We start from the raw sequence: 20,510 nt of genomic DNA on the forward strand, positions 1-20,510 counted from the left end.
TATTGGGTCCAATAAAACATAACTCCCGACTAATGTTTTACATGATGTACTAGCGGTGCACTTTCTTAGTAAACATTATGAAGGGTACCGCACTTCCAAACTGACGCAGAGCGCCAATGTGATATCATTTACAGTCCACAGCAGGTGGAAAATTGTGTTTCGAAAGCTAATAATTGTACACTAAAAATAATTGAACCATTACTATTACTGCTGAAAGCGGCTCAATAGGTAGACTATATGAGTTTTCCGGGGTTTTTTTTCTTTGTAGTTACAAAAAAAAACATTAGATACTTATTCCATCTATGTATTTTCGATAGTAGCGCGTTAGCATGCAAGCATTAGCTGTTTAACCCATGTGCACGCACTTCAAACAATACACATTGCATTTTCCCCCTAATTTTGTAAATGCTTTCAAAGGTGTAATAATTATGAATATTTTTTTCCTTCAACCACAGAAATTGTTCAGTGGCATCAGTTCTATCCATACAAAAAATTTAAAAATGGTACAATACGTCTGTGACGTGATGATGACACTTTAACTGGTCTCTGCTGCCACCTACTGTCTTGGGGTGAAACACAAGTCAACAAAGAGTTTTCTGTTTGCTGACATAGACAACGGAATGCTGCAAAAATCGCAAGTCAATGCCATAAATCCTATTAAAATGCATCTCAAAAATTGTAATTATAATGGTTTTATATGGTCCAAAATTTGTACAATGATTATTTTTGGACACAAAATCTCACACGTCCAGCTGCAATCACAGAAATGCCAGAATCCACATAGAAATGCCACAATCGTTGCATATTGAAATTTACATGTTTTAATCATCTGTTAAAAATTTCAACTCTCTAGTGTTTTCCCCCCCTTGATTATTTTATGATAACATAAAAAAAACATTCATTATTTGTAACACAATGCCACAAGGGTTCAAATAAACATTATAATCATTATATTTTCTTTTGTTGAAAGAATAAATACTGTATTTTTCAGACTATAAGCCGCACCGGAGTATAAGCCTCACCATCAAAAATGCAACAGAAAACTGAATTCTGTCCTCTTGCTTATGGGAAAAAAATCAAATGAAATGAAATGGCATGGAGTTGTTGAAAGTCTGCTGTTGTTGAAGTACCCTTGAGCAAGGCACCTCAGAGCTTTTTTGGTTTTACCCTGATGTCTTGTACACCTGCAAAAAATACACAGCGGAATTTCTACTGAATTTCCCCTTGAGGTACTGTAATCAGTATACGAATTTGTTTTTTTTAAAAATCTAACATTGTTAAAGACATCCAAAACAGTATTGGGTGGTGAGTTGTGGGAGAGAATGTAGTACTTAGGCCGACCAACTTAGCACTCATTTCCGCAGGCACTCAGCCAGACAGCTTTTAAAAATCAATTAATTCCACTTGTCTAGTCAAGTGCACATCCAAACCCTGAATGTGAGCTGCTGAAAATTGAAATGCAACCTTTTTCAAACAGCCCCTCAGATGCATTGTGGAAAATTAAATTTGTAAATACACATTACGAAAACAGACTTGTGCATAACATTTTGTGGTTTTATGATAGTTCGCTTCACATCACTTTCCTTTCTCATTCAAGCATGTATTAATTCCTGAAAAAGGTTCTTCGATGAAACTATATTTGTGTCTTGGAAAAACACACATCACTTCTTTGTACAGGGCCCAGCATGTCAAAAAGAAAATTGCAGTTCTCGACTCTTCAACACACTCTAAGCAATTAAGCACTGCACAACTTCTGACTTAATAGAACAGAAAAATTGTGACCTTGAATCAGTATTTAAGCCTCCGCTCACAGAATACCCTACTGCTTTATTTTTTTTAATTCAACCACAAAAACATGGTCATGGAAGAGACTCAAATGCAGGGACTCTCCACACTTTACTAAAGCCACAGGTAAACAAGATTTTACAAATATGGTTAAGTACTATTGTAAAACACCATGTATAAACATATACATACATATATTTCAGAATTATATATATATATATATATATATATATATATATATATATATATATATATATATATATATATATATATATATATATATATATATATATATATATATATATAAATATGGTATATGTGTGTGTATATATACTGTATCAAGTATGCCATCATAGCATATACCATATGATATAGAAATACATGAAAATACTGTATAAGACAGTGTAAGAATAATCATGATCATAAACTTGTTACAAAATGCAGACACCACAATTATACATCGATTAATGTTGAATAGAATTCATCAAATTATTCTCTACCCTGAAAAATGGATTTCACTTTGGTTTACAATGAGCACAGTATGTCTCCTTAAATTCCCAATTTCCCATTTGTTTATTTCACTGCCAGGATAAGCACAAAGTGTTTGGAGGTGTGTGTGCTCGGCCACTAGAAACACATTAATTCCTGCTGTTTTCCTATCTTTGGGTGGAAAATGAAAAGATGTTTCCCTCTTAAGTGCAAACGAATGACGTAAATCCTTCACAGAAAGTGCGGGTGGTCTAAAACTCACAACAACCTCAAAAGCTTTTTTGCTCAGGGCACTTCAATAGAAGCAGAATGCCAGTAGACGTGCTTGAAGAAATACTTGGCTTTGATTTAGCAAACTATATACTGTATATATATATATATATATATATATATATATATATATATATATATATATATATATATATATATATATATATATATATATATATATATACACAGTTTATAGTTTGCTAAATCAAAGCCAAGTAGTATGTGTATATATATATATATATATATATATATATATATATATATATATATATATATATATATATATATATATATATATATATGTGTGTGTGTGTGTGTGTGTGCACATAAACACACATTCATTGCATTGAATGTGTTAAGCAAGATTTTGTATCGTATGCATTTCAGTTTGTAAAAACTGAGACTGAAAGGCGGCGCAAACAACTACTGCCCCAGTCATGCTGGCTATCTTACATGAGACGAATGTATTGCTCTTATAACTTGTTGTAACGTGTAGATCTACACAAACAGACATCATTTCCTATGCATTTTTAACTGGCCTATTTCATTGACTACATTCCTTTTTTGTTGGTCCAGTGCTGAAGTCCCGTCTTGAAAACCGTCTTGTTGCTTAGTGACCAAGCGGTCTGTCTTCTTCTCATTCTGCAGATCTGTGACAAAGAGTGGCACTATTACGTGATCAATGTGGAGTTCCCTGCCGTGACGCTCTTTGTGGACGGGGTGACCTATGAACCCTACCTGGTGACAGATGACTGGCCCATCCATGCCTCCAACATCCATACGCAGCTCACAGTTGGGGCCTGCTGGCAAGGTTGGTATATGTATGTGTGTGTCAGCGGGAAAAAGCAGTCCATTTTTCATGTATACTTCATCGCATTCCAAAGTGATGCTAGTTTGATATGCAGTAATAATACAAAGCTTACATGTCACTCTTCAAAGGTTTTGGTGATATAAAAAAAGATCAGGATAAATCAATTCAAAACATATTTTCCTCACTTCTGCACACTATTCTGAACACTACTGAATAGCGGTGTTAGCACAAAACCCTTTGGCCTCTGCTAGCAAGCAAAAAAAAAAAAAAAACCTTAAGAGGGTTTCATCTATTGAACATGAATTGGAATAGGGTTGTTTGAAGGGTGTGTAAACTTACACAATACATACAATCAGGTTTCTCGCCTTAAAAAGTTAAATACAGAGTCACATTAACAGTGGAAAAAAACTTTTTTTTTTTTTTGCATATGTTAAATCACGCAAGAACAACAGAGGCAATGTCTCCTATTTCCTCATATAGTGTCCCCTCATCTATTAATAGACAGCATGTCCCAATTAGTTCCTGGGTACATTCACTTGAACAAATAGAAAGGAATCCGTGTTTCCCGTCGAGGAATAAAATGGAGTCACTTTAATGACCTGACAGTACAGCTCCTGTAATTTCGCGCTTTGTTCACACACACACACACGTACACAAACACACACACACACAACGCACACACACATGAAAGACCTGAGCCCACTCGCAAAGTGCCCATTAATAAACATGGGGAGACTTACGATGTCTTGTAAACATTTTCTCTGCGCAGTATTCAAGATGAGCTTGCGTTTTGTAGAGAAGCTGTTATTGCAAGCATTAAACTATGAAAAATGATTGTAATATTACTTGTTTTTACATAAGGCCTCACCAATATACTACACCTCAAATTTGCATGGCCATAAATTCTTCAGTCAATATTTGGATGATAAAGTGCAGGAAACATTTTTTGGGGTACCATATTAAAAAAAAAAAAAACTAGTGTAAGAATAGAATTTAAAAAAAATACTTTTAACCTTAAAAAACGTTGTAGCTATTTTACAATACAATCATCTAAGTGAAATGTGGAATGTGTTTCCACGACAATCTTCCTTCCCAGGGTCTTCGGAATTTAGTGTTGGCCATATTTTAAATTCAGCAGTGTTTTTATTGGGTGAGATTTGTCAAATAACCCACTTACATTTGTGATTTTCACGTGTGGTTTACAGATTCAAAAATATAATCCTTCGATATTAACGCCGCCTTGAGAAGGAGACATTTCTTCTTCTATGCTAGCTAAAGAGCGGCAGAGAGAAAAGTGTCTTCCGGGTGAAGGAAAAACATATGAAAACAAGCTTGATAAACAAATGAGGTTTATTTCTTGTTCTCCAACTTGTGTTAAATAAACACATAATAAAAGGCCCGTTTTAGATCGTTCAATTTCGAATTTTAAACACAAAGTGAGACTGCTCTCTTCCTTTCAATGGAGACAGCAAGACTGCCCCCTCGTGGACGAAAGAAGAATGGGTCTTCAGACGCAGCGTGATGCCGGTCTCAAAAATTAAATGCGCGTGCTCGCCTTTCCACAAACGCACGTTCGAAAACTCACAAGCGGAACTGAACATTTACAAATGCTAAGTCATGATAAATCCCTACAACAACATTAACAAACACATGAAAATTGCAAATCTGTTCCTGGATCTGAAAAACATTTGTATATGTGTGATTAATTTTGACTCAAATCCTGTCCCATACGTTTTTTTGTCCTTGAATTGGTTGGTCACTGCAAAATTGTAACAGCCAATTTGTCAACTCAAAGTGCGCTGTGCAAGAGAATAGAATAGAATGATTTGATATGTACAGTACATCAGTATGTAATAATATTATTTATTTTGTTGGTGAGATTGCTGTATTATTTTTTTTAATGCCACGGCTGGTTATTACATGATTATGGATTGTGGTGTTCCAGATGTGGCACAGCGGCAAGCTATACCATTGCATCGTATTGATGGTTTCTACAATTAGAACAGGAAGTCGCTGAGAGCCCAGCTAGCAAATACACACCTTGCTGCTGTAAAAAATACTATACACGCTTGCATATTCTACTCACGATCTTATTTTTAGAATCCAAAAGGAAGAAACCAAAAAATGGCGAAACCTTTCAGCCAACATGGAAACGGTGCCAAGCAATGCTGAATTCAAATCACGTTTGAAGCACGCATGCGCCAGCGGAGAATGGAGGAGAGAAAAATAAATACCGATTAAGATGTACGCCTGGGGGCTGTGAGCAATTCTTTTGAAATCGAGAGGCAGTAGCAAAGTGGGGATCAAACAGGAAATGGGAATAATAGGCAGCAATCATCGCGTTGGAGTCAATTCCAGCTTCATTATGAAAATGTGCTTTGGGGAGGTGGCGGCGGGGGTTAGACCAACAGCGGCGATCGCTCGCCTAAATCCGAGTCTTCAAAAAAGGACGGGAAAATGTGACTGGTCGTTAGAAATATTTGTCCCTCTTGCTGGTGATTGCAATTTTCTTTTGGCCATCATGGTTTCCCGCCTGCTCCGTTCGTCTGATTGGGAGCAAAGGCCCCGAAGGAAGGATTAGGCCAAGTGAATGGGCCGCAACTTTGCCAGCTATTACATCCCAATGAAGCTGCCTTAAGCTTCACTAAGCTGCAACTGATAACTTTGCAGGCCATTAGTGAGCAAGATTGCCTTTCGGGCTCTCATTTCACTGCCCCCACCTTTTTTACTCACAGTCGACATGGCAATAATGAAGTGTGTGGACTGAGACATGAGCGCTCTGTTTTGCCGCCTGGCAGACAGATATTTGTTGGCATTTACAAAGCACATTGTGTGACTTTTCTTTGTGTGTGTTTTTCTTCATTGTTTGAAGGAACTATTGGAATTCCCGCCTTGGTTAAGTGCACAATGCAATACTTGGGTCTTCGGTCGCCATGTGTAAAATACCACAAAAACAGTCAAATTATAATTCAAATAGAGATGTCTGAATCCTGATCACCTGATTGGAAATTTGGCCTTAATCACAACATGGAGGAGGGGGAATAATATGTTGTTATAATTATTTTTTCATTTTTAATAGGCTAGAATAGAAGATAGAAAAAAAAATGTATTTGTGTACTATGAGCAACATGTCAGCATAGCCTGAAAATGAATTGAATTAAACGAGCCATATAAAAACTGTTGCACATTTTTTTAAACAAAAAAATAGATAAGATAACTTGGATCATTTATTTTTCTGTCCTTTGCTTAAAACATTGTTGAAGTATCGAATCAATCAATCCCAGGTCCCTAAAAAATGTGTTCAAGACATCCCTAATTAATAAATGATTATATTTTTTATAATTATATAATATTTATATAATTCTTTCCATAAATCTATTCCAATTTCAATCATTTAATTTGTATAATATCTATATAATAATGTTAATACAATCTATAAATAATCAAATGCACCAGGCATCTTTTTTTTAACATTAAAATGATCTCTTCTTGGGAAGTGTTTGAATTGTCTTTCTCTTTAAATACACTTTGCATAAATCATGTTAGACAAATGTTGTGTCATTCTGGTTCTGGAAGGGCTTTGTCTTCTTATAAATGATGTATTTTAATTATATGCTTGTCACGTTTGAGGGATCGTTAAAAGTCCAATCTTATTTTGCTGCACTTGTGCACTAATTATGACAATTTTTTTCCAAAATAATAGCTGCATAATGTCATGAAAATATTAGAAACACCTCAATGTGATGCTTTTTTCTTAGGTGAAATATTGTGACTGGCGATTGTAGATTTCCCAGTTCCGTCTTCATTTAAGTCCATCAGCCTGCGCCAGACAGCGCAAATGCCACAGCAGCATCTGTAAAATGCACCATAAACATGTCCCGCCGCTCACTTCACAGCAAAAGTGTGTGGCTTTAAAAGACAACAAGGAAGAAAAACGAGCCAAACGCCGTCTCCTGGGGCAGACGAGCGTTCAGTTTGGAAAGCATCAAAACAAGAACTTCTGTTGAGGAGGAAATGTAACAGCAGGCTAGCACAATTGACGGCAGCTGATACATAAATGTAGAAGGCAAACATTGACGTGGCATAAATACTTAAAAAGGAACACAGAAAATAAAAGCAATCCAAGAATCCTGACATGAATACTCATTGAAAGTGACGCCGTGTGCATTGACTTGCATGCTTGTGTTTCTATTTATTGTCTTAAAAAAAGTATTTCTTTGCTGTGACAGTTGCATCGCATTCTGGGATGAATATCCATCGCATCTGTCAAACGTCTGCTCTAAATTCCTAAGAGGACGTGTCAGAATGTATATGACAACGCGCCAGATGTTGGGAGGCTGTCGTATCGTGTTTACGTGATTAAGATTACATGAATTCAAGCAATGTCACTCAGATTTGTGTGTGTATCACGCTTGTTCTGCTTCAATGGGGGATACGCTCCAAACCCACCCGGGAACGGTGATAATCTGTCATATAGCTTGAGACGTATATGGAAAAAAAAATGGCTTTTGGCACAATAAAATCATTTAAAAACTTTTCAAAATGCACTTACTCAAATATTCCTTAGTGTTTGCCGGCATGCATTTGCTGTCCAGAAATGGGAGCTGATCATATGACATCACTTTGACAAAAGGAAATGGAGCACAAAGCAGAAGGTTAGAGTAAAACTGACAGAACAAAAGTGAGGTAAAGCATAGAGTAAATTGAAACACCCAAACTGTAAAACAAATGACATGGTAACACTTCAGCCAGATTACTAGCTTGCTTAAAAATAAAGCAAAACAGAATAAATGGGAAATTAAATCTTGCAATAATTGTAAACGTTCAAAATACTACTGTAACGTAGGTGAAGAAGCATTTCGTACTGCACAACAACAAAAATTAAATGTTGCATTCCTTAAAAGCCAGAATAAAGGAAACTCTTGTTAGCTAAATGCTAACATAACACCCGACCACTCCCAGTTGTAGCTTATTCTATAACTAACATAAAACAAAACTAACTCAACATCATACAATAAATAGAGACACCAAAATGTTCAAAGGTCAAATGGTATGATAACAGGTCCTCTAGGTGACTAGCTAACTTATATGTGATGTAGAATTCAAATCAATGTTACAGTAATTGTAAAGCCGTAACTGCTACTGTAACTTAGCTGAAAGCATCTAATGCAGTACAACAAAAAATAATTGAACATTATTTTCCTTAAATGCCAGAATAAATGAAAATCTGCTGGCTGCACTCACGCCGTCACTCTCAGTTGAAGGTCGCTGCATAAGTGGCACATGAAACCCCAAAAATAATTAAATGGTGTGTAATTAAACAAAATATTCCATCCAACCATATAATAACAAAGTGCAAACATAGTGTACGATCCAAAACACCATAGATGGGTTTATGGAAATTAGCATATATTAGCATAGCATAGCAAAACGTTTTCTCAAACCACACACTCCATTTCTCATAGGCATGTATTCATATTGGGACCTTTTTCTGCCTTTTCTTATGCTTCGTAATACTACAATGTTGACACTGAAGGCACGCGGCCCTAAATTTGGACTTACTGCGCAACTGCAACCTTTTTTGGGGGGGAGAGATAGAGAGCGTGAGCGAGAGAAAGTACAACTGTTCAAACCTTTAGTACTCGCATGAGTTGGGCAGTGTCTACGAAGCGTCTCCCATTGAAGCAGACTTTAATACACATTGTCGTCTTCTCTGTTCCTTTCCAATTGTCCTTTATTGACCCGCTTCTTTTTTTTTCCTCCCACCTGAACCTCACCTCGCTTATCTTCCTTCTCCGCTTTCACTTCGTCTGGCTTATCTCCTCTATTCTTTTCCCGGTTCCCGTTGAGGTGGCGAGGTAGCGACTCCGAGATTCACCCAGTATTTCCGCGGCAGCTTGTCGGGCCTGACAATCCGCCCGGGCCGCATTGAAACCCAGAAGGTTATCTCCTGCCTGCAGGCCTGCAAAGAAGGTCTCGATATTAACTCTCTTGAAAGCCTGGCTAAGGACATCAAGGTGTGTGGTTATTGAGGCGAAAGGGTTAGCATTACAGCACCCACACACACATTGTATTGCACTCTTATTGTTCAGTAGTACTCATAGCTTTGCCGCATGTGTTTTTCTGCAGTTCCATTTTAACCCAGCGCAGTCGATGCTGGTAGTAGAGGGAGAAGATCTGGACAGCATCAACACAGCCATGACCAAGGTGTCCTACATCAATTCGCGACAGTTCCCAACGCCAGGCATGCGACGCCTCCACATCAGCACCACTGTAATGTGAGCGCTTTTGTTATTTTTCAATTCCACCCTTCCATTTTTTTTCTATAGGGACTGTCTCAAGGTATGTGATAAGTCTATTCAGGAATGGCAAAGTCAAATTAAGTGGGCCCCCGAGTTATTAGATTAATTAATCCCGCGGTTGGGCTCGTAAGGCAAATTCGCAGTATGACGGGCAATACGAACCTACTGTATGTTAAATAGCTAATGCGTTTAGAACCCCAGGTAAAAACATCAAATTTGTACATACATATTAAGAATTGGTACCAAAATAATATAGTAAGTGCTACGTATATATAATATACATGTAAACAATCAGAAAACATCATAAATAAAAAATATAGAAAGAATTTATTTACTTTTGAGTGACGCTTATTATGCCCAAATCCCCTCGTAAGATTAGCCAGGGCTAGGCTAGCTTCGTATTTCTTGATTATCTCCATTCCCATTCAATTTTGAATTAAGCAGTAAAATGCACTTTAAATACGGTTTTGTAACAAAGGTTTACCATTCCCCCATTTTGAAGCGAGTAATGCCGACCAATAGCAGACCAGCATCTCCGTGAGGAGATGCCGACCAAAAGTAGACCAGCATTGTAGTGACGCGTTGCATGGAGGCATTGACGGAAACGGAAAATAAGTGCAATTACCTAAAAATGTCTGCAAATTGAGACAAAACAACACCAATACAGCCAACCTCCTAGGGTCATGACAGTTGTTTTTGCCACAAAGCGGAGAAAATACCTTAGAGGGGACGAAAAAACTGACATGAAACATGAAAAAAATGTTAGCCAGGGACGCTGTAACCCGAGGGTCCACTGTATTTATTTACAGACCCCTTCTAGAGGTACATAAATCAAGAGATGTCATATTTTGGGGATCCAGTCATCACTTGCAAGGGGAGCAATTTTACAAAAATGTGTAAGTCTTTGATAGATGAAACAGGACAAGTATTTTGAGTTGTGGCGTCACTAACAAATCTTTTTCAAATCGATTAACCTATTCAGTTTTTCATCCAGTAATCAACACCCACTGCCTCCGTTTAAAAAAAAAAAAAAACACGAAAGTTGACACCAGTGTCCTCAATCGCAAATCTTCCAAATAGAGCACATTTGTGTTTTTTCTCCATGCAGGGGGCTAAGTATAACGGGGCTTTTCAAACTCGGGAGAGGATGGTGGTGGATTAGGCCCTCGCTGATGTTTGTGTCTCACAGCCGGAAAAACAATGTGCCCTCTCAACGCGTGTTCGCAGCTTCATAGCTTCACCTGAGCATGACACCACACATCAACAAGCTGCTTTATTTTTACATGTCTCATTGTGTGCCGATGTATTAACTCAGAGCGAGTTTTACCCAGTTTTTTTTTTAATTTTATTTACTCAGTGCACTCAAAGGCTGTGGCTGAAATCAGATTCTGTTTGTTGGAAGTACACTTGAGTGAGGAATACAATTTAGAGAAAAAGAAGCATGGTGACAGCCACATTGTCAAGTCTGTTTTTCCAGTCATCTTCTTGACAGCTGCTCAGCCAACAGAAGAAAAGTAGAATAAAAGATAAAAAGTAGAAGGATATTTTATTGTCAGTGCTCAGCATAAAACTTGCAGCCTTTTTTTAATTTGTGCTACACAGACATCTCCATGACATCATTTAAAACCATAGAAAACATATATTTTTAATAGTTCTCTAACACAATTCAAACAAATTTAAAGCGATTAAAACACCCTTGATCCTCTTTATTCTTCCTAGTTGAACTGAACTTTATAACGGACACATAAAAGAAAATATCAAAGAGCGTACTACATTTACATACCATAAAGTTCAACAAAACCATGTCATTTGGGCTAACAAAAGTCTACTAGCATAATGCTAACGTTTATTGCAAAACACCACTTCGTTTTTTTTTTTATTTGGCATTCACAACTAAAATGATCTCTAAAACAAAAAATGCATAACATAGTGCAAATAAACACCAAAAATGTTAGAAAAAAATCATAGTAGCTAACAAAAGTAAAAGTAACCTAATTCTGCCTTTTAATATGAAATACCACTTCAAACTTTTTATTTCTCACTCCCAGTTCAAATCAACATTAAAACTGACACCTGAAACAAAATATTACTTAACATTGTGCATTTAAATACCACAATGGTAAACAACAGCTTGCTCATGAAAAGTACCCCTGCTTAATGCTAGCATAAAATGTGAACCATTTCAGGTTGTTTATTTTTCACTCCCTAATTGAAATCAATTTTAAATCTGACACATTAGACAAAAAATGATAACACATAATATATTTACACACCGAAATGGTAAACAAAAGCAGTTAATTTTGGCTAGCAAAAGGTGCAGTAGCTTTTTGCTCGCAATTAACGCGAAACACTCCTTTAAATTGTCCATTTGTCACTCCCAGTTGAAAGTAACGTCAAATTTGACACCTAAAATAAAAATTTTAAAAAAACATCATTGTGCATTTAAACATCGCAGTGCTAAACAAATGTGGTTAATTTTGGCTAGCAAAGGGTCCACTAGCTTAATGCTAGCATCTAATATGAAACACCACTTAAGGTTGTTTATCTGTCACTTCCAAGTTGAAATTCACTTTGAAATTGACACAATAGACAAAACAAAGAAATTTAAACCCCCAAATGTCACACAAACCCATGTAACACATTCAGCTTAACGCTAGCATTTACTCTGAAATATTTCGCATGAAAGTTTAACGCACTTGGCACACGTACAAGCTTTAATGGAAGCACTCTGTTGGACCACTTGTGCGTCAGGTGTTTCGGGGAGGACGCATGTCTCTCCATCCCAGACGTCAAGGCAGTGGTCATGGTGCTGCCGCCCAGTGAACCCAGAATCACCATTACGGGATCCGGTCGACTAGTTCGACACGCCGGTGACCTTCGCGCTCCGCTGGGCGTGGCGCTTTTCAAGGATCTATATATCACCAGCACCGTCATGAAAGAAGACGGCTTCAGCGGACGTGAGTTGTCCGCTCGCCGCCGTCGCTATTCTGCGGGGCTGCTCGGTTGTTGGCACACTAATTTTTTATTTCTGTCCGCATGCAGCCCGCAGGCCAGGTGTGATGGAGGTGATGCATAATTTGGATTATTGTGATATCCTGGTGATTGGTGATGAGCTAAACCCCGAAAGAGAGAGCCTACACATTCTTCACAGCGCTCTGCTGGGAAAACACCTGGACGCCACCAATTCCACCTCGGGAATATCGATATATGGTGTGTGTTGCGGCTGCTTTCATGTTTGTACATATTCATATATATGTATATATTATTTAGATGTATTTTCTACTCTCAGTAGGGTTGGGGTTAGGGGATTAAAATGCATACCATTAGTCTTACTCCATGTATACCAGTTTTATTTTTCATTGAGAAATTCTCAGATTCTGGGTTGTCTTTTGCAAGAATTATGTTATTGCTGAGGGCACTGGTCTTTTTTTTCTTTCTTTTTTTTCTTTTTTTAAAGATCATTGTTGGAAAAGGTCAGTTAGAAACGTCACATATGTTGCTGGGGTGATTTTGACACCTTCAGGCGTTCTAAAGAGGTCAGCAACCACATTTGCTGTTTTTCCAGCTCAAATGATATCTCCACTAACCTCTGAAACATTCTAAAACCTTCAGGAACACGTTTGCTGCTGACCTATTTTTTTTCCCAACAGCTGCTCTCTTAATACAATGCATCTGCCTCAGAGACATTTCCCTTAATACACCTTTTTTGTTCTTAATAGTATCAACCTTTTCTTGAAATGTCCAATGATGTGATTACTTTTGCAAGATTTTTGCAACATTTCTTTGACCACTAAAATATTGGACATATGATTATGTCCCGGAAAGTCCATTATCTAAATGCTTACATCCATCCATCCATTTTCTAGAGCCGCTTATCCTCACAAGGGTCGCAAGGTTGCTGTTGCCTATCCCAGCAGATTTCAGGCAGTAAGCTGGGGACACCCCGAACTGGTTGCCAGCCAATCACAGAGATGAACACCCCATTCACGCACACCTAAGGACAATTTAGTTTGTCCAATACACCTGCCATGTGGGAGGAAGCCGGAGAGAACCCATGCAGGCACGGGGAGAACATGCAAACTCCACACAGGAAGGCCGAAGCGAGGTGGAGCTGGTCCCTGAACTGTGAGGCGGACATGCTAACCACTGCGCCACTGAGCCGCCTTAATGCTTACATATAATGTGAAATTCCATAGAAGGGCTAAATAAAATCAGCATAGATTTTCTGTGGTTTTAAAATTTCAAACAACTAACTGAAGGAACTTACCGCACTTAAAAAGAGAAAATACAAAAATATCTTGGGGGCTTTTGATCAGTGTGGGAATGATACAAATTGGAGCTTAGCTGGGAACTTTTCCTGTAGTGTGGATTTTGTGTGTGCTAGGTGTGGACTCCATGGCCCACTACGAGCAGGCGCTACGTCAGGTGCGCTACAGGAACTGGCGACCTGCCAACCTCAGCGAGAGAAGATTCCGACTCACCTGCTCGGAACTTAACGGCCGCTACACCAGCAACGAATTCATCTTGGAGGTCAGTTGCACTTTTTTTTCCCCCAGCTCATGTTTTCTTTTGTTGCACATCGAGTGTTCTTATGCCGCTCAGGTGAGCGTTCTTCACCACGTGAAACCGGTGGAGCATCATGTGGAGAATCATCTGGCCCCTCAGCCTCAGTACATGAAATCTGTTCAACATCCGCTCATGATACATGCTCCCAAAACCCACATGTCAGGTAAGAAAAGACATTATCCTATTCAAAAATATATTTGAAGATAATTATTAACATATAACATGTTTGTTGTTTCTGTAGTAAAGTTTTTTTTTTTTTTTTTCAAAAGCGTGTATGAAACTGAAATTGCTCATCATATTATCCAGGACCAGCACCTCCAGCCGCCACAGTCGTGATAGTGGTGTGCATCGCCGCCCTGGTGGTGATCGTGGTGATAGGCGTTTACAGAATCCACACCACTCATCAAGAGAGCTCCGCGGAGGATGAAGACGGAACCAAAGAGCCCGAGATGGTCTGGGACAAGTCTGCACTCAACATCACCGTCAACCCCATGGAGGTAAGCATCTCCAAATGGAAGAACTTGACTTCCCCATTTCATTTATGTCAGCAACATTTCTGCTTTTGTTTTGACTGGAGAATGTGAGAGGAGCTCGAGCATTGAGTGACGAAGCCAGTGAAGCGCTGCGTAGGGAGGAAGACGAGGATGAAGATCATGTGGGAGGAATGGCAAATGCGGAGTCAGATAACAGCGATGACGACGACGACGAAGATGAGGGGGAGGTGGAAATGGCAAAGGAGAGGAAGCTCAAGTGGCACACTTCCTCCCTGAATTACTGACCACACACACACACACACACACACACATACACGTTTGTACGACTATGCTTGTGGGGACAGCCATTGACGTCATGCATTTCCAACCCTTAACCTTTACCCTAACTTCAACCGAAATCCAATGGAAACATAAACTCTAAAAGCAAGCCTTCACACTCAAAAAGAAGTCGGAACTTGTGAGGACCAACCTAAATGTCCTAGCATCTCTAAAAGCTTCCCGATATACCGGTAAAAAAAAAAAAAAAAAAAAAAAAACCTCACAGCGGTCCTCACAAGTATAACCGTACAAAATCACAAATACACACACACAGCCGAGCGCATAGTGTCATTCTCAATCAAACACCGCTCCCTGCTGGGCAACGATGTAACTACAGTCTAAGCACACCATGCCGAAGGACGTAAAAGTAGTCTGTGTTGTTACTTTTGCATTTTCCGGATTCTCGTTCATGTCATGAGCAAGCATGGTGTTGGACCACATCGTCCTGACCCACTCTTACTCTTCTTGCAAAATTTTGCATCTATTGAAAGCCTCTGTAGCATTCGGCACAGCCTGAATATCAAGACTACACTTAAGTATAAGAAAATGCGATCTAAATGTTTCTGTTGTACATTAACTTCAAATAGAACTCAATTACTGCTATCATGCATTTTAGGTTCATTATGTACAATATCAAATATCGCTAATTTATTGAGAGTCGTGAATTTGATATTTGACATTTGCAATGAAATGCATTTTATTGCCCAGATTACTTTTGTAGCATTTATATTTTTTAAGTTTGCTATTGAAAGAAAATGACTTGTATCCATGTGTAAATTTTGCTGATTTAAAACTGCACACATTGTAGAGAAATGTCTTGTTTTACTTGAGCTGCACTGCTTTGTTGACATAAGAAACAGGAAGTTGCTCAAATTCGGCTTTTTTTTTTTAGTAGTTTGTAACAATTGTCAGCGTGTGTCCGTGTTTCCAACTATTGCTGAAATTTGGAACTCTTTACCCCCCCCCCCCCCCCCCCAAAAAAAAAAAAAACATCCCATTGCATAACTTCTGGAAAACATTTTGTGAGTTACATATAGGACTGCCAGAAACACGACTACAGTGGTCGGTACCTTGAGATATGAATTAATTCTGGCCCCTGACCCTGATTGTAACCCAAAGCACTCATCTCAAATCATCATTTAATGGATATTGTGCCGTGCGTTCTAGTGCTCATGCCTCTGCCACCAGGGGGTAGTGTGGTGCAGAAATAAATGTAAAAATCTGCAGTGATATTTGTCACTCTTCACAGAGGATAAATAATCTATTACCATGTTGATGGCATTAAAATAACTACCAGAAATAAAATTAACTTGGTTGGTTAAATACATAATGGCAGTAAAAAATTTGAAGCCTCTTTGGAAGAATTTACTCAATTGCAGCTGTACCAGGCTCGTATCTCGATTTTTTTTTTTTAATTTTTAAGTCAACTCCAAAGTTAGCTAGCTCATATCTCAAGGCACCCAGTAGTTCAATTATCTTTTAGATCCTTTGGTTTATCACAATAATCTTGATGCTGAAATTATTAGATATGTAAACAGTAATAGTGTGGGAGGTCAAAAGGTCAGATATGTCCTGATGTGGTCCGTATTGTCAGCGGTTTACTTTAAATCCCACTCCAGTGCCTCCGAGAGAGAAAACTCACCGTTGTTTTATTCTTAGTGTTCAAAGTGTCTCTTTTCCTCCCCGCTAAATCTTAATTTCATAAAACATATCCATAATGTAATAATACAATCTCAGAGTAGCTCTTCTTCCTCCTTAACTTCTGGTTGCCTGGCAGTGACATCATCATTGTGAGACATTTGTCACCTTGTGCTTCTGACAGAGCAAAAAACTCATTTCTATGAAGCAAACCTTGGAAAGGAGTTATGAAAAGTTCTTTTATACATTTTTTTTTGTTTCCTTGTTTGTAAACAAATGGTTGAATCCCCTCCTTTGTAGTGGTCGTCCCACTGCTTTCTGTATATTGACCAATAAAGAATTTAGAATCTGTACATGAACTGTATGGCTCACTTTTATAAATACATTTTATGATAATAGGGCTTACCTGTGATCTGAGATTATCAGAAGCAATTTCAGTGAATGTAAAAGTACAGATTAAACTCACTTAAAGGGATAGTGTGTAAAATTTAGACCGTTTTTTCATGACGAAGAGCAGGAGGTGCTGCAGGTGCTGCATTTACCATTGTCCGTAGCTATAACAAACATGGCCGCCTCCGAAAAAGTGTCACCCCCCCATGTAATATCATTTAATGATAACTAAGTATTTTCAAACTTAAAACTCAGTAGTGGAAGTCTACCCACATTTTTGACGAAGTTAGAACTGGCGTGCGTGACCTTCAGTAAATTTCCACACAGGATACAAAACACTAGATGGCGCCAAAGCCTAGACAAATTGAAAAGCAGGACATCTACGGAGGTCATCGGGTTTCGCTTGATGAGGTCACGGGCTTGATTAGATTCCGTATCAGGGACGTTTGAGGAGGTTCCTGCTGGCGAGGCACTCATCTGGATATCTGGAGTCGGATAAAAAAATACGAACCCATTCTAGAGTGTATGTTCTCCTCGAGCCCGCCTGGGTTCTCTCCGGGCACTCCGGCTTCCTCCCACACTCCAAAAGTATGCATGGCAGGTGAATTGGACACATTAAATTGTCCAGCAAGCCTGGGACCCTTGTGAGGATAAGCGGCTCAAGAAAATGGATGGATGAATGTTCTATGCACCCCCACTAGTCTAAACATGGCATCCTGGTCAATATTGCATTTGCAAAATATGAATTTAGCTGTTTTTATCTATCAATTGCAGTCATTTTTTCTTTGGCTATTGCCTGTAAATGATCACGATACCGATGCATGGTGTGATTTATTTTTCCCTACATGGTAAAACTAAAAAGCACATCATAGTAACATGCATTTTGTTTTAATGATGAACAAGTGATGAACAAATGGCTTAATATTCATGAAAGACTTGTTAGGGTGCCCCCTTTTTTGTTGACCGTTCGGGCCTTTTCTGCATGAATATTTTCATGTTCATCCTGAAGGCGGTACTCGGCGAGCCAATCATTTATTGAGGTGGTAATCTCACTCAAAATTCCAAGAACCACCGCGTGGAAAAATATCTATTTCGGTCCCATCTGCCTTGACCCGATTGTATGCCTTCTTCCCTTTGTACCCAAACATTGATAAAAGTCCACAGTGGTGCACATGTACACATACATGCAAACGTGCATGCGTGTTTGCATGCGGCCGGCAGTCCTGCTCCTCCGTTGGCTCAAAGTTCAACAGGAATCATGAGATACCTCCTCTGTGGAGAATATCATGAGACATCTGTTAGTGGACTTTAACATGGACTGAAGGACACATGTACACACAAGGCAAAATTGTGTTCTTTCACGAGCGACAAGTTTTAGATACAGCAGTTATGTTTTAAATGATCCAACCCTAATGGTTTTGCTGGAAAAAAAAATTAACATATGTTGAATTGTTCTGTTGCAGGTTAAACAGACCCATTTGGAAAAGTGATAATTTTAACAAAGTGCTTTACATTTAGTGATACGACAATTATAATTTAAATGATACAACCCGACTGTTTTTGCTTTGAAAAAAAACAAACAATATGTTGAATTATTTTGTCTTATGTTGCAGGGCAAACCGAATTATTTGAAAAATCTATCATTTAAAAAATGCTTTAAACGGATATATTAAACGGTGCAACCGAATGTTAGGTTTAACCGCAGGTAGATGGTTATGCTTTCTCATTTTCATAAACTCCATGATCAACCCATTTCCTCAGACACATTAGATTGGACATCAAAATAACCCGACATATTCAAGATCATGGCTTCGGTCATTTAGGGAGGGAAAAAAGTAGACAGATTGCATAAGTTATTCACAACATTGGGTTTTCAATAATTGTGTAATTGATTTTCTGCTCTTCGGTCTTGTGATCTTTAAAAGAGTTCCCATGAGAAGCAAAGCAAGCCAGAAAATCCGTTTTGGGATGACTTAACTGACTTAACTGCTGCCTCGCTCACACTACACATTCTCGTGCTCCACTTCTCAATGAACGGCAAATTGCAGCTGCTTTTTAAAGATAATCAAAGCCGCAATGTCATGGTAGAGACTTCATTCAAGATTCAATTTCAGTGAAGCTCACATTTCACATATACAAAACATTTTTAACTCATTGTTTGAATGACGGTTTGATTTTATTGCACTTATAAACGCTATAATAATGCATGGATGGATGGATAAACACACATTCCAATAAGATAAACAAACTCAAAAACAAAAAAGATTGATACATACCATAGTTCGGAATTATTTCAATGTTCAAGTGTAGAAGGAAGGACAAAATGTCTCACTCAGTATAAATGATTAAAAATCACGTTGTCCTGTAAGATGTACAAGTGAAATATTCATGTAGTATAGAGCCCAAATGAAAGAAATAGAGCATCGCCATCTTCCATGAAAAAATGAAGTTTATATTTTAACCCCTTTGTAGTATTTTGACAATTTCTCACCTTATTTTAGCCAAGTGATGTCTCTCTCCTGGTCATATGATAACTAATAGATTGTGACATTTTGAACTTTGATATGTTGTTATCATCTGGGTGAAATTTCAGCTCTCTCTTCTTTCAATGCCTTCCCTTTGATGTGAAAGGTGTTAAATTGTAAAGATCACAGGATTGGACAAAATACCACATAAGCAGCAAATGATTCACATCTTTCCAATTCTATTATTCTATACGTTAGAACACACACATGTTTCATGTTTGTTTTTCTTTGATTTTCTACGCCATGGTCCACAGTTGTCAAAATCCAGTCCTCGAGGGTCCCCTGCATGTTTTCCAAGTATCTCTCTCCAACACACATGAGCTTAAAAAAAAATCCTAATAGTTTGAATCAGGTGTGTTGGGGAGAGGAACCTGGAAAACCAATCGAATACCGGCCCTCAAGGACTGGAATTTGCCACCTATGTCTCAGCTCTTGAACTGCAACAACCCTTTGTGATTTGGATCAGATTCTGGACATCGTGGCAAAGTTGAATAATGTATAAATTGTACATTATTTGTGCTGTTTTAATTTAAACATACTAACACAATTTAAGCATGTTTAAATTGACTCACTGTCATCCCAGTCAAAATGGTTCTTTGACGTCAATAGCCGTCATTGGCAGTGAGTGAGTGCCACAAAGCGGCATATGAATTCAGTTATTTAATGCAAGTAATGTGTGTGTTTTTTAAATTCTCCGATAAATACCATAGTCATATAGTTGTAAGTAAAATAAATAACTAATTCACTTCCAGCCGCGTAAACATGATCTTTGACGCCTATTGTCGTCAATGGCAGCGCATGAGGTAATTAGACATGCAAAGCAAGAACCTCCATTTTCTTTCACTGAAAAATCTCATCTAAATATCAGTAATGAGTCTTTTTGAGTGCTAATAATTGGTATCGTATGGGCCCGAATAAAACC

The 20,510-nt window shown here is 38.2% G+C and overlaps 1 protein-coding gene across 1 annotated transcript in view; it reads left to right on the forward strand.

The window, feature by feature from the left end:
* The window catches only part of clstn2a (calsyntenin 2a), a 103,963-nt gene extending 86,937 nt beyond the window's left edge, over positions 1-17,026 (forward strand). The window contains exons 10-18 of the mRNA XM_088429973.1: positions 3,193-3,355; positions 9,206-9,372; positions 9,485-9,633; positions 12,409-12,614; positions 12,700-12,867; positions 14,042-14,187; positions 14,260-14,386; positions 14,530-14,720; positions 14,801-17,026. Coding sequence (XP_088286099.1) covers positions 3,193-3,355; positions 9,206-9,372; positions 9,485-9,633; positions 12,409-12,614; positions 12,700-12,867; positions 14,042-14,187; positions 14,260-14,386; positions 14,530-14,720; positions 14,801-15,001 — 1,518 coding nt within the window. The 3' untranslated portion in view covers positions 15,002-17,026. The remainder of the gene's footprint in view (positions 1-3,192; positions 3,356-9,205; positions 9,373-9,484; positions 9,634-12,408; positions 12,615-12,699; positions 12,868-14,041; positions 14,188-14,259; positions 14,387-14,529; positions 14,721-14,800) is intronic.
* Positions 17,027-20,510: the final 3,484 nt, after the last annotated feature.

This window comes from Hippichthys cyanospilos, chromosome 12 (assembly GCF_059441005.1).
Source record: "Hippichthys cyanospilos isolate Australia breed blue-spotted pipefish chromosome 12, RoL_Hcya_1.0, whole genome shotgun sequence".
NCBI lineage: Eukaryota > Metazoa > Chordata > Actinopteri > Syngnathiformes > Syngnathidae > Hippichthys > Hippichthys cyanospilos.